This window comes from Misgurnus anguillicaudatus, chromosome 22 (genome assembly GCF_027580225.2).
Source record: "Misgurnus anguillicaudatus chromosome 22, ASM2758022v2, whole genome shotgun sequence".
Lineage (NCBI taxonomy): Eukaryota > Metazoa > Chordata > Actinopteri > Cypriniformes > Cobitidae > Misgurnus > Misgurnus anguillicaudatus.
In genome coordinates, this window is record NC_073358.2 from 48790349 (window position 1) to 48804886 (window position 14538).

Sequence of the window (14538 nt, forward strand, 5' to 3'; positions counted from 1 at the left end):
AAAAGTCTTGAATGTTCGGTAGCTTTTGTAACAAACACATTTGCAAAATGGACAACATTAAAAAAGTATATCAAAAGAAATTTTGTAAAAACAAGGTAAAGAATAAAGCAATGATGATAATAATAACGATCATAATCATAATAATAATAATTATTATTATTATTATTGTTATTGTTGTTGTTGTTGTTGTTGCTGTTGTTTTTGTTGTTATTTTCGTTATTATTATTATTATTATTATTATGGGTAACTAAAAATAGAAATTAATGGGACGAATAAATAAATACATAAATCTCATGTTCTCTGTTGTTCCTTATTTTATTATCTTTATTATTATAGCTATTATTAATACTTTTAAAAATATACAATGTATACATAAATATTAAAACGAAGTAAAAGAACTACATTTTCCGTGAGTCTGTGCGGTCGTTCTGATTGGTCGAAAGATGTTATTGGAAGTTCGCTTGAAACTCATGTGGAAGTGAAGTGAATGGGTTTTCCCGGCAGATTGATGGCCCATGCTGCCTGATAGTCCAGTTCTGCAAAGATCGTTTTTTATAAGAGGACTTGCGAAAAGGTATGCATTTTGATATGCAATTGCAAACGCAACATAATGACATAAATTGATCGCGTCGATGTTCTGTTGATGATATTTTATTTTGATCATAAACAACAACAGGGCTTCCTTGAGCGCTTGCATATCCGTGAGCAACTAACGGAGTCAAGTTCAGATGTGTACTTTCTTCTTCAGTCTGTTTATTAAACTTTTTTGCACTGCTTTGATATCGGTCGTGCATTGAATTTGTAGACTTACATTTGTAAAGGTCACAGATTTAAAACGATTTATTATTGGTGCTGAAGCTTATTCGTGTGTCAAACATGTCACCTTAACATATAACCTAACGCCAAGTTTTCAATAATGTACTCAATAACAGTGTACGTTGTTAAATGTGGACTTTCAGAGTGCAGAAGTTGCTTTTCGAGTATACAACATGTTTTGTGTTTCAATTGTGAAAGTATCACATCTAAAGCTTCAAAATAAAAGTCCTCTGGACAATGCAATGAGTGTATGATTTTGTTGTCATCTTTGATATTTACTCATCATTAGAATTTCTATCAAGCCTTTGGAGTGATGGAAAATGTTGCATGTCTTACTGTTTGTTTCACATGTTCTCTAGTTTAAGAAAACATCATGTCTGAAGAACCTGGACCAAGTGGCCAATCACAATCCCAGACCCAATCCCAGACTCAATCCCAGCCTGGGTCCAGTTCCTCATCCGCACCAACATCATCAAGTCAGGGTTCCTCTGGATCAGGGACCTTGAGTTCTGTTGATACAGTCCCTGTTCAGGAATTACAGTCCATTCCTGAGGATGAAGAGGAACCTCCGCCTCAGGTTTGGGGACGCATCATTCCCTTGGTGCAGGGATTTAGTGTTCTCAGTTAAGTATATTGTTTACCTTATTTACAGAAGCTGAATAATACTTTTAATATTTCCCTGTTTGTTCTTAAACACTCTTGAATATTCATTATTTCCAGAAATGTTGGCAGTAACTCTTTACTCTTACTATTTTCTGAACATTTTATTAGTAGAGTTTAACAGTAATGTAACTTGCACTTTCCAGACTGCGTGGAAAACCAGTACTCCTTTGGAAGAGACCGTCAGTGCGACTATTGTTTTACTAAATCAGCTATCAGAAAAACAGCACGCTTCCACACGTATAGCAAGAATCACTTCAGGATTTTTAGGGTAAGATAAGTATTAAAGGCGAGGTGCACGATCTCTGAAAGCTAATGTTGACATTTGAAATCACCTAAACAAACTCACCCCTACCCCAGTCGAATCTGGGCCTTCTTTTGATAGACCCGCCCCTCACATACGCAACGATGTTGGTTAGTAGACATGCCCCTTAAAGGAATATTCCATTTTCTTAAAAGAAAAATCCAGATAATTTACTCGCCACCATGTCATCCAAAATGTTGATGTCTTTCTTTGTTCAGTCGAGAAGAAATTATGTTTTTTGAGGAAAACATTGCAGGATTTTCTTTGACTTTAATAGACACCAACAATTAACACTTAACTCAACACGTAACAGTTTTTTTTCAACGGAGTTTCAAAGGACCACAAACAATCCCAAACGAGGCATAAGGGTCTTATCTAGCAAAACGATTGTCATTTTTGACAAGAAAAATAACAAATATACACCTTCAAAGCACAACTTCTCGTCCAGATCCGGTCGTGATGCGTCAGTGTGACCCCACGCAATACGTCATGACGTCAAGTGGTCACAAAAGACGAACGCGAAACTCCGCCCCAGTGTTTACAAATGTGTTAAAAGAGGACCGTTCTGACGTTGTTGTATATCAACTGATACTAATTAATGTCTTTGTGTCAGTTTAATGTTTACAATGGTCCGCAAATGTGCGTTTTATATATGTAACACGTGACCTTCCTACGTCACTACGCATTTACGTTAGGTCGTGCTGGACCGGACCTAGACGAAAAGTTGTGGGTTAAAAGAGCATATTTTTTATATTTCTTGTCAAAAATGACAATCGTTTTGCTAGATAAGACCCTTATGCCTCGTTTGGGATCGTTTATAGTCCTTTGAAACTCAGTTGAAAAAAACTGTTACGTGTTCAGTTAAGTATTAATTGTTGGTGTCTATTAAAGTCCATTAAAATGAGAAAAATCCTGGAATGCTTTCCCCAAAAAACATAATTTCTTCTCGACTGAACAAAGAAAGACATCAACATTTTGGATGACATGGTGGTGAGTAAATTATCTGGATTTTTGTTTTAAGAAAATTGAATATTTCTTTAATGCTGATTGGCTTTTTCCAAAGCATTTCTCAAAAATCGTGCACGCCGCCTTTAATAAAAATACTTTAAAACTCTTTATTTACAATGACTTTTCAAGTTTATGTGGTGAATGCTTTAATTAGTGATCGACAATATGAGTTTTTTTATGGCCAGTGCATAATTAATATAACACAAATGTAATTAGAGACAAACATGGGTGACTATTGGTATTGCATGCTTAATAGTATGCTCATACAGAATTTCATAAAAAACACATATGTAGGGCTGCAACTTACGATTATTTTCATAAGCGATTAATTGGGTAAAAACATAAATATTTACTCAATAAAATTGTCACTTATTAAAGCTAAATAAGGCACTAAATTGGGGTATTCACGTGTACTCCAGAACTCAGCCGAAAAGCAGAGGACCTGGCAACGCTGCGTACAGGGCAACGCTGCCTTGCTTTTAAACGAGCTGGTTGTGCGATAAATAAACATGCGGCTCGCATTGTATGAAGAAACTGCCCCTGTCCTGTAGTTATAAGGGCACAGCTCGCAGTCTATAAAGCGGACACGGTCTGACGGTAGTGCGGCATCATGTGACCTTGCAGACCAAATTATCGATAATGACATTTGTTGACAGCAAATTTTATTATTATAGTATTTTATCAGTTTTATCAATTAGTTGTTGCAGCCCTACACATATGAAACATGTACATTATTGAAAATATTTATATGACCATTATTGATCTTGTGTTAACTTGACTGATGGTGTCTCTGAACAATAAGGAAAATTTATTATTTATTCATTTTTTGTGATTTCTTATGATCTACTATTGATTAGTGTCTACCCATATTTATTATACTCATAATTACTCATATTGTAATGCAATATAGCCAGTTGCAATTATGCATGTTTTGTTTCTCTTATGGTAATCGAAAATCAGCTTTTTGCCATGTTTGCTATTGGCATCAGTCGAACTCTATTAAAATTAAAAGATATGTTAACACGTGTATGTTTTTCTCTACTGTTGTTTCAGGATGAAAATCTTGTGTATATTGTGGACTTAAGCGGTAACGGTACATGGGTGGATGATGATTTAATAGGACAAGGAAAGCAGCGCGTTCTGAGCAATAACTCTGTCATTGCACTGGCAGAGCAGAAACATCAAGGTAAGTTGTTCATTATTGATTAATTGGCTGACTTTTTTCCGAATTAGTCGATTAATCGACTAAATATGTACTCATATTTTTCAAGTATAGCTAGCCAAAAAATACCCTAAATTAGGGTATTCGCGTGTAGAAGTGTACTTTTAAAAGTGCAAAAGCCACACATTGAGGAGAAGAAGCATCATCTGATGTTATAAGCGTCACGCCGTATGTAGAAATAGCGCCTGGTGACTTGCGCTGTAAGAAGTGAACGTGTATCCACTGTCCAAAACGATGGTGATGCAGGAGCATGTGACATCACAGACCAACTAATCAACAATGAAATTCATTGACAACTATTTTCACAATTGATTATTATCGATTTTATCCATTAGTTGTTGCAGCTCGAATCGATGACATAATAATCCAAATCGTGGGACCTGTGATGATTCACACCCCTACCTCTGGGTGGGGTTGTTTTCTTTCCACAGTGTTTATGTTTATTGATAAGATGGGCAATGACCAACCAAATCTCCCAGCAGAGTTCAGCAGCAAGTACCACATAGCCAGAAAGATCGGAACGTAAGTGACCCACAAAACCCATTAATATTATAATAATCTTGTTCAGACCGAGCTTAGCTGCATTATAATAATGCCGTTTGGAGAAAGTATAATGTTTGTTTCGATAAATTAGTTTATTCTGCTATTTGCTCTGTTTTCGACAGTGGGGTCTGTGGTGAAGTGAAGCTTGCTATTGAAAAGGACACCTGTAAAAAAGTCGCCCTGAAAACCATAAATAAAAACGATTTCCCATCAATAGGGGTATGATCCAGATACGTTCACTTGATGGTGTACATTATCGAATTTTATTTTGTATATATTCCAATTTATTTAATATTGAATTGTCCTGTATGCATCACACAGACAGCCACAAGAAACGCAGAAAGAGAGATCGAGATTTTAAAGAAAATTGATCATGTAAGTCTACTCGTATGAATATTTAAGCCTCTGGAAGATGTAGGAGAATAGAAAAGGATCTTTTTCATGTCTTGTTTTTCTTTCCTGCAGCCATGCTTAATCAAAACAGAGGATTTCTACCAGACACAAGACTCATACTACATTGTTTTGGAGTAGTAAGTCTTTCTGTGCTGTAGTAATACACACAAGAACACAACAAACTACAGAAATTGCAAAAATACAATAAAGAGAAAGCATTCTGAATATTAATAATTGAGGACTTGATACGATTGGAGTGATTTGTTAAAAGATAGTTTATTTCTCATAATGCATCGGTTGAAGCATTTGGTGCACATGACAATAAAGTTAATAATCAAAGTATAATTTTTTACCTCAATGTTGAAACCTTTTACAATGTGTCTAATGTTTTATTTTAATATATAATATTTGTTTCACGCAGCATTGAGGGTGGCGAGCTGTTTGGCAGAATCAAAGCTCAGAAACAACTAGAGGAAGAAATAGCTAAACTTTACTTTTATCAGATGCTCAGAGCTGTTGAGGTGAGTTGAAATATGGGAGGGATTTCACTAAAACATCATCTAATAAAAGTGTATGAATACGTACTAAGAATCTTTGCATGTCCAGAGACAAACAAAGAGTTTAAATCACTCATCTGAACCATTCAAAATTAGCAAAAATTGCTTCATCCCAAATGTCATAGTCCTCCTCAAATGTGACAGACCCCTCACATGAGTGATTCTTCAATAGATAATCTCCATGTATTATCCTATAGCCGGTGTCTATCAGTCATTTTTAATGCCACCCTACGACTGATGGTGTGTTGAGTGATGCATGAAATTTCTCAACACTCCTTTGTTTTTAACTAGCAGACCGCCGTCTACATCCAGTCCAGTATGAGCATGTTAAAACTTCTACTGGCCATATTTCAGCGAGGCGATTCGAACTTATGTCACCCACATAAGAGTCATGTCTCAACCTGTCAAGCATGTGCACTAACTTCTATAAAATCCCTCTTGATGTTTTGTAGGATTTGCCAGTGGCAATTCAGCCACACTTTTGTCTGAAGTGCATTACTGTATATGAGGCTGAGCAACAGTACAGAGAAAAAACTCAAAATACTCTACTAAAGTATAGACGTGTTCATAAATCTGTGTAATAAAAATTTCCTCTTGCAGCTTACAGGGGGAAAACATTCATATTGAAAATTTATAGATTAGATCTGCATGAGATTTTGGGCTATTTGTTTTTTTGCGTTATAAGAAATAGTGGATAACTTCACCAATTGACTTGAAAAGGAGATGAATTAACTTGTGCATTTCTCATAAAGCTCTGGGATGGCAACTTAAGCCGGGTGCATACCAAAAGTTAATCAGACAGATTTGGGCTGATTTTCCCCCCTTACGACAATCCTACAGTAGGTAAAGTCCCGATCATTTTTGTAGTTGCGCCGATTATCTTATCAGATTTTCCTGTGGTGCGCAGTGATTTAACAGCGTCTGAATTGGCTCAGGAGCCCGTCTGGCAAACTCATTCAGATGATGAAAGATGATGATGAAAGATGAAACCATAACATCTACATAGCACAACAGGCACAGTACAAAATTAGATGGGCATCAGAGATGTAAAAAAGCAGGCCATTTTATTAATGCCATTTCTTTATGCCCGTTGTTCGCCATGTTTGTTTACTGTGAAGTCACGTTTGGCCGCGAAAAACATTGCGAGATCTCCATGAGATTTCCTGTTTTCTTAGCTGAGACTTGGGTTGTTTGTGAATTTTAATCTGATCTGCGTAGTGTGCTAGTCAAGACTGTAAAAAAATATGGATGTAGTACCCGTGAAGTTACCCATAGGTTTGTGAAGAGCTTTTTTGATACTTAAAGTAGACAGCGCCTCACTCGCAGATAACCGAAAATGGGTAAAGAGATGGGACGTGGGTGAAGCTCTTTGGTCATTTTTGAGCGCAATGCTAATGGTCTAAACAGATTCAATGAATTATGCTAAGCTATATGCTAAAACTGGTACCGCCATACCTGGAGATCAGCTGAATGGATTCCAAAATGGTAAAACTCAATTGTTTAACTCTAGGAGAGCTGGAAAATAAGCCTCTTTTCAAAAAAAGTGGGAAAAAGTTGTTCTTTCAAAACCTTCCTTTGCCATGTGAAAAAATTACAGCAAAATATAATATATTTAACTCTGTAAATGTACTTTTTCATGCACTAATTTTATTCTTAATTAGGGATGCGCCGATATGGAAATTTTGGCCGATACCGATAACTCTTTATATTTGGGGGGCAATTTTATATATATATATTTATATTTATATTTATATATGTATAGGCTGATAAATATTAATATTATTTTCACAATGAAAAACTCCCAGACCGCGGACATCTTGTCTTTGCGCTAGACTAGCATACTCTTCTTAAGCCCGCAACACGTGTCATCTTCGTGCTATGTCACAAAAAGCACCAATCAAAACTCCACATGGCCCGCAATGAGCAAGTGAAGTGGTTCAACAAACCAAAATAATACATCATTTATCGGCTTTCATTTATCGGCCTAATTTTGCTATCAGACCGATAACCAATAATGTTAAACATAAGCAGTTATCGGCCGATATATCGTGCATCCCTATTCTTAATATTCGAAATGTGGAAATTCAAACATGTTCCCTGTTTTTCTTTATTGCCAGTATCTTCACAATAATGGGATCATACATCGAGATCTGAAGCCAGAGAATGTGCTGCTAGCTTCACATGATGACGTCTGTTTGATTAAGGTGTGTATCCCAGCTTAGTTGGTAAAGCATTGCGTTTGCAGCGCAAAGTTCAAGAGTTCAATTCCTAGAGAACACGCATACAAATGTATAGCTTGAAAGTTCTGTAAGTCGCTTTAAAAAAAAAGTGTCCACAAATTCTTGAATGTAATGCATCCGTGTGAGATTGCATTTTAGCTTGAATTTAACATCATAAAAGCATTAAAATCCTTACCTCAATTGTTTGAAGCAGTCCCAAAGTTGAAAGAACCAGGCGATGTGTTGGGTGTTTATGTATGAGTAATGATGTGTATGGATGTCCCACTTTAAGATAACGGATTTTAACCAGTCTAAGATTCTGGAAGAGTCCTCTCTAATGAAGACACTATGTGGGACGCCCACCTATCTCGCCCCTGAGGTTTTCACACACGCTGCTACTGTGGGCTACACCAAGGCCGTAGATTACTGGAGTCTGGGGGTTCTGCTATTTATCTGGTTAGTAAAGATGCACCTTAAAATAAGAAAATAAAGAGTTTGGATGCAAAAGCCGCTAAATGCCACCTCCGTCAAAAATGAGATCATGATATTGACCAGAGTATATGTTGATCAAAAACTTTAATTTGTTGAAAGTTTGATATTTTAATGCAATAACATTTTTGCTGTAAAATGTCTGGATGTTTTTTGAGTCCTTGATGTGCTTATTTTTAGTATACTTTGTGGTCATTTAGGGTTGCAACAATTTTGTCTTTGGAAACATAAGTGCACTCATAAATACTGTAGTATTGTTATATATATATATATAACAGATATATAAGAAAAACTCTATAAAATGGTATATAAAAATAGTATACTTAATACTGTACAGTAATATTGTTTTTTATTTGAACTGAAAACAACTAGCTCAGTCTGTATAAGAGAATACCTCACATAGATGACGAAAATGTTAAATATTTCATCCTAAACCATGTGTTTGTTTCTCTGTATCGTGCCAGTTTGGGCGGCTATCCTCCATTCAACACCGAATGCAAGACCATGACCGTTCGAGAGCAGATCATTAATGGTCATTATCGTTTTATCCCATCTCAATGGAAGAATGTCTCTAACGACGGTAACTCGTACTGTACATCTTATACTTCTGGACATGCGTGGTCATATACAGTGCAAATTATTAAAATTATGAATCGTATTTTCAGCCAAAGATTTGATCAAGAAACTCCTGGTTGTGGATCCCGAAAAGCGCCTCAGTGTTGAAAAGGCTCTTGAACATCCATGGTTAAAGGTACACATTGACAATACAGTATAAATGTCTCTGTACGATTGACAAAAGGAGGGCTTGGTGATATCAGTCAAAAAGGAAAGTTATAGCATTTTGATTGATGACTATGAAAAGAAGTTTTTTTCCTTTCTTTTGGGTAATATACCAAGATGTATCATTCATAATAAGGCTAGGAACATAATTTTTACATATATGCGTTAAGCAGACACATTTATCCGAAGTGACTTAAAATGCATTTAAGTCTGCACAATATTGAAGAAAAATGTGTTGTGTGATAACTTGCTGAAAATCTGCTAGCGCAATTAACCTACAAATAATATACATAAGGAATCTTGTTAAATGAAACCTTACATTATGATTAGAAATACTGTACATCAATGTGATTTGTACCACCACTGTGCTCAACAAATAATTTTTACTTTACAGGATGATGAGATGAGAAAAAACGCAAACCAACTTATGTTTCCTGGAACAACCAGAGTAAGACACACACATCCATTCATTAATTGACTTCATTTTATTTGCAGATTTTTGTGTCGATTTTGTTTTAATCATGTTTTTTCTCACAGAAACGTAAGGCACAAGAAGGAGAAGGCGAACCATCGTCCAAAAAGAAACCTGCCGCTTGATATTAACACATTTTTTATTCCTGTGGCTCTTTTAAACTCTCTGTCCTGACTTTAGCATCCAATGTGTATCATTGTATAACACTGTAAATATGTCTTTGTCAACAATAAAATGTTTTTACATTTTCTATTCCATTTATTATATAATTCTACAAACAACTACATGTATTTATTTGGCGAACCGGACTGCCGAAAATGGGCAAATATAGGACATTTCTTTCCGAAATCTTGTTAGTGTAGTGTAGATACATGTTACAATTTGTACAGTTAAGTTACAAATTACAGCCAAAAAATATAAATCAGCATACTGTACATTCACTTCAAACCTCATATTACTTGAACATAATATTTGGCTAATTAGACATTTTAATGGCAAATCCTTTTAATTCCCATGAGATAAATCGTAGACACGTTTTTAACGTTAAATTAACAACATTAAAATGTTATCTTTATAGAAAGTGAATTATTGTTAAAAGAGAGATGTGAGCTTTCACAGTTTGGCGTTGGACTTGTCTCTTAATCGGTAGAGAACGCTGTGAGCTTCATCAAAAGAGTCCGAAAGTGCAGACTGTACCCGGCTTTTCCAGGTCTGAAGTTTGGGTCTGTCCTTTAAAATGTCCCTGCCGCCGCCCAGAGGCTGCATGAGATTTATATTAGAGGAGAAAAGCCTTGTGACTGATGGATCTTTACCAATGTAATGTGGTAACACTTTACAATAAGTTTGCATTTGTTAACATTAACTAATGTATTAGCAAACATGAACTAACAATGAGTATTAGTTTTTCAGCATTTATTAATCTTTTAATGTTAGTTAAAGCAAATATAACTGTTCATATTGGTTCATTATGCATTAACTAATGTTAATGTACACTTTTTAATGTTATAAATGTATTAGTAAATGCTGAAATGAACATCAACTAATATTAAAAAATGCTGTAGAAGTATTGTTTATTGTTCATGTTTGCTGATGCATTAAAGGAATAGTCTACTCATTTTCAATATTAAACTATGTTATTACCTTAACTAAGAACTGTTGAATCATCCCTCTATCATCTGTGTGCGTGCACGTAAGCGTTGGAGCGCGCTGCGACGCTTCGATAGCATTTAGCTTAGCCCCATTCATTCAATTGTACCATTTAGAGATAAAGTTAGAAGTGACCAAACACATAAACATTTTTCCTATTTAAGACCAGTAGTTATACGAGCAAGTTTGGTGGTACAAAATAAAAACGTAGCGCTTTTCTAAGCGGATTTAAAAGAGGAACTATATTTTATGGCGTAATAGCACTTTTGGGAGTACTTCGACTCGGCGCAGTAACACCCTCCCTCTCCCATTATGAGAGTGAGAAGGGGAGCAGACTTTTCAGGCGAGTCGAAGTACTCCCAAAAGTGCTATTTGGGGAGGATAAGACAATATTTGGCGAGATAAAACAATTGGAAAATCTGGAATCTGAGGGTGCAAAAAAAAGAGAAAACCGTCTTTAAAGGCGGGGTGCATGATCTCTGAAAGCCAATGTTGACATTTGAAATCACCTAAACAAACACGCCCCTACCCCAATAAAATCTGGACCTTCTTTTAATAGACCTGCCCCACACATACGCAACCCAGGCACTGATGTCGGTTAGTAAACGCCCCTTACTGCTGATTGGCTACAAGTGTGTTTTGGCACACCCCGCCTTTAAAGTTGTCCAAATGAAGTCCTTAGCAACACATATTACTAAAAATAAATAATTTTTAAAATATATTTACAGTAGGAAATCTACAAAGTATCTTCATGGAGCATGATCTTTACTAAAGATCCTAAAATAAATAATTTTGACAAATACGATGTATTGTTGGCTATTGCTACCAATATACCCATGCGACTTATGACTGGATTTGTGGTCCACGGTCACAAATGTTCTCATCTATTTCCCTTTTTTGGGACTATACTGTAAATCTACATTACACAGTTCAAAGCTTCATACCATGTGATCAACTATTCGTGTCTTAAAGGAATAGTCCATTTTCTTAAAAGAAAGATCCAGATAATTTCTCACCACCATGTCATCCAAAATGTTGATGTCTTTCTTTGTTCAGTCCAGAAGAAATTATGTTTTTTGAGGAAAACATTGCAGGATTTTTCTCATTTTAATGGACTTTAATAGAGCCCAACATTTAATACTTAACTCAACACTTAACAGTTTTTTTCAACAGAGTTTCAAAGGACTGTAAATGATCCCAAACGAGGCATAAGGGTCTTATCTAGCGAAACGATTGACATTTTTGAAAAAAAAATGCACTTTTAAAATACAACTTCTCATATCCCTCCGGTCCTGAAAGCGTCAGCGTGACCTCACGCAATACGTCATGACGTCAAGAGGTCACAGAGGACGAACACGAAACTCCGCCCCAGTGTTTACAAGTGTGTTGAAAGAGGACATTTCCGACGTTGTTGTATGTTGAATGATACTAATTAATGTCTTTGTGTCAGTTTATTGTTTAAAATGGTCCGCAAATGTGCGTATTATATATGTAACACGTGACCTCGCTACGTCACTACGCATTTACGTTAGGTCGCGCTGGACCGGACCTAGACGAAAAGTTGTGGTTTAAAAGTGCATATTTTTTATTTTTCTTGTCAAAAATGACAATCGTTTTGCTAGGTGGGACCCTTGTGCCTCGTTTGGGATCGTTTGGAGTCCTTTGAAACTCCGTTGAGGGGAGGCTGTTGCGTGTTGAGTTAAGTGTTGGTGTCCGTTAAAGTCCATTAAAATGAGAAAAATCCTGGGATGTTTTCCTCAAAAAACATAATTTCTTCTCGACCGAACAAAGAAAGACATCAACATTATGGATGACATGGTGGTGAGTAAATTATCTGGATTTTTCTTTTAAGAAAATTGACTATTCCTTTAACACTTTAAGGTGCATTGTGTACAGTGGCAACATTTACCTGCATGAGCTCACAAACTGCTAACAAATCAGCCAATGAGATGTCATCACCACAAAGGAAAGCCTGTCTCTTAAGAAACATGTTTTCCAGCTTGTCTAATGTCTCATCCAGTTCTGCCAGTGCCTTGTCAAACTTCCCAGCATCTGTGGGCTGTCCTGTCATACGTGGCAATAACACCTGCAGGAGAACACTGAACTTATAAAAAAACGTATGTGACATTTATATTATAATGCAGCAAGTGGCCTAATTTAAGCAACTTTATAATACACAACAGATTTAATCATGTGTTAATATAGTATAGCATGAACGGTGGAATGAAAAACAAACCCTACCTCATAAATGAAGACTTTGGCAGCGTGCAGGCGTGTGTTCATGTGATGCCAGGCTGTGTATTCATCCACTCTTGCTCTCCTCACTGGCTCCCTTGGGTACCAGTGATCGGGAACATTATAGGTTGTTGCCAGATACTTCAATATAGCATCACTGTAACAGAAAGTAGAGAAAAAACAGTAAGATGATGACGTCACTTTGGTCTTTTGTGCAGATGTATAGACATGTACTGTGCATAGCTATATGATTTTTGCCCTTTATTATTCAATTAAATGTTTTGTCTAGTTGTTTATTATGAGCATTTACATTTCTGCATTTGGCAAACGCTTATATATCCAAAGCAATATACTGTGCATTCAAAGTATATTTTATGACTGGTATCAAACCCACGACCATTGTTCTGCAGTGATCGACCAATAGGATTAATGCATTTATTTTTTCTAACATTTACATTTATGCGTTTAGTGGATGTTTTTATGTGTTCCTGGAAAATGGTACTCTACCCACAACCTTTGCATTGTAAATGCAATGCTCTACCAGGAATCGTATCTGTTTATCTCACTCAGTTCCTTGAAATGATCTCCTGGTGTTCAGTTTCAGGTGCTTGAAACAAATGTAAATGATCTTATTTACCTCTCAGTGAGCACAAATCCATTGTCATCCATCACAGGGACTTTTTGCATAGGGTTCAGTTTGGTGAAATCAGGGCTTCTCTGTTCACCTAAATTAAATAAAGGGGAATATGAACTCCACTATGAGATTAGAATTGAATGCATGCATGAGGACAATGCATATAAAAGACACCGGAGCGTAACGTTAACCTTTACACGGAGTTGGATTCAAGCCATCTGGACTGTCCAATCAAACTCAATGCATTAGGACAACAACATTAACCGAACAACACACGATCTTCCTCACCTTTTCGCAACGCCACGTAGTCCACCGTGTGGGGTATTTTGTTGTTTTTCAGGAAAATGAATACAGCTCTGCATGGCTGTGACAGGAGATCCAGGTAAACTTTCACTGCCTTTCTGCCAGCCATAGTGACAGCGCCGTATGGTGTGACGTAAACATCACATGCTACTCATTGCGTCAACGTCACCGCTCTGGCATCCAATCACAGGCGATGGCTGTGACCGAATTCTTCCTCTCGCCTTCATTCGCTATTTCTTACATTACGGTACTTTACTAATTTAATCCACTTCAAAGTAAATTAAAACAAGTGGTGACTTCCGTGTTAAATTGAACTGCAATCTAAATTTAAAATTATCTTCAGTTGTACTGCATTCTAATTAATATGACGTTTCCAAAGTAAAACTTGTTTTTTGCTTTTAGGCAAATTTTATATTCACCAGGTTAAATGGAGTAACTCTGAACCCAATTTTGTTCATTTTCAAACAGCCTTTGAAGTATATTTAGAATCTATAAAATTTGTAAAGAACAAAAAAGCCAGAAAAACTATTTCTGTTTTAAATTAATTTAATATATGTTTGTGATGCCCTTTTTATTTTATTTTTTATTTATTTATTTTGTAAAATATGTGAAAATATGTGATGTTGTATGCACTAGAGCCCTTTTGTGTAATTTCTGAATTTCAAAGATTCAATAAAAAAAACACCGAATGCGCCCGAAGGATTGGGGGCGCCATCTTGTGTCAAACTCGGAAATTCATTTAGCTGCTGAAATTTTG

At 36.2% G+C, this 14538-nt stretch overlaps 2 protein-coding genes across 3 annotated transcripts; one reads left to right on the forward strand and one right to left on the reverse strand.

Annotated features, from left to right (window-relative positions):
• The first annotated feature begins 417 nt into the window (after positions 1-417).
• chek2 (checkpoint kinase 2) lies at positions 418-9715 on the forward strand. Of its 2 annotated transcripts, none has more exons than XM_055198408.2 (15): positions 418-574; positions 1176-1439; positions 1623-1747; positions 3842-3974; positions 4442-4532; positions 4676-4772; positions 4875-4928; positions 5019-5083; positions 5368-5467; positions 7621-7707; positions 8015-8178; positions 8676-8791; positions 8877-8962; positions 9386-9439; positions 9529-9715. In XM_055198408.2, the coding sequence occupies exons 2-15, from the start codon at positions 1190-1192 to the stop codon at positions 9586-9588; spliced, it is 1482 nt and encodes a 493-aa protein (XP_055054383.1). In that variant the 5' UTR covers positions 418-574; positions 1176-1189; the 3' UTR covers positions 9589-9715. The 2 variants fall into 2 exon arrangements, with proteins under 2 accessions (XP_055054383.1, XP_055054384.1); XM_055198409.2 differs by having other exon boundaries at positions 424-574; positions 1182-1439.
• Positions 9462-13924, reverse strand: gstt2 (glutathione S-transferase theta 2). The gene is made up of 5 exons (XM_055198410.2): positions 13767-13924; positions 13482-13569; positions 12851-13001; positions 12519-12695; positions 9462-10222 (listed from the first exon to the last, which is right to left on the reverse strand). Exons 1-5 carry the CDS (start codon positions 13888-13890, stop codon positions 10076-10078), a joined length of 687 nt encoding a protein of 228 aa, XP_055054385.2. The 5' UTR covers positions 13891-13924; the 3' UTR covers positions 9462-10075.
• Positions 13925-14538: the final 614 nt, after the last annotated feature.

Excerpts from the sequence above, each read along its gene's own strand:
- chek2 (XM_055198408.2), top strand. The coding sequence starts at position 1,190 with ATGTCTGAAGAACCTGGACCAAGTGGCCAATCACAATCCCAGACCCAA. Across the intron at positions 4,533-4,675 it reads ATAGCCAGAAAGATCGGAAC|TGGGGTCTGTGGTGAAGTGA; the intron begins GTAAGTGACCCA and ends TGTTTTCGACAG. Across the intron at positions 8,963-9,385 it reads TTGAACATCCATGGTTAAAG|GATGATGAGATGAGAAAAAA; the intron begins GTACACATTGAC and ends TTTACTTTACAG.
- gstt2 (XM_055198410.2), bottom strand. The coding sequence starts at position 13,890 with ATGGCTGGCAGAAAGGCAGTGAAAGTTTACCTGGATCTCCTGTCACAG. Across the intron at positions 13,002-13,481 it reads GGATTTGTGCTCACTGAGAG|TGATGCTATATTGAAGTATC; the intron begins GTAAATAAGATC and ends TTTCTGTTACAG. Across the intron at positions 12,696-12,850 it reads CCAAAGTCTTCATTTATGAG|GTGTTATTGCCACGTATGAC; the intron begins GTAGGGTTTGTT and ends GTTCTCCTGCAG.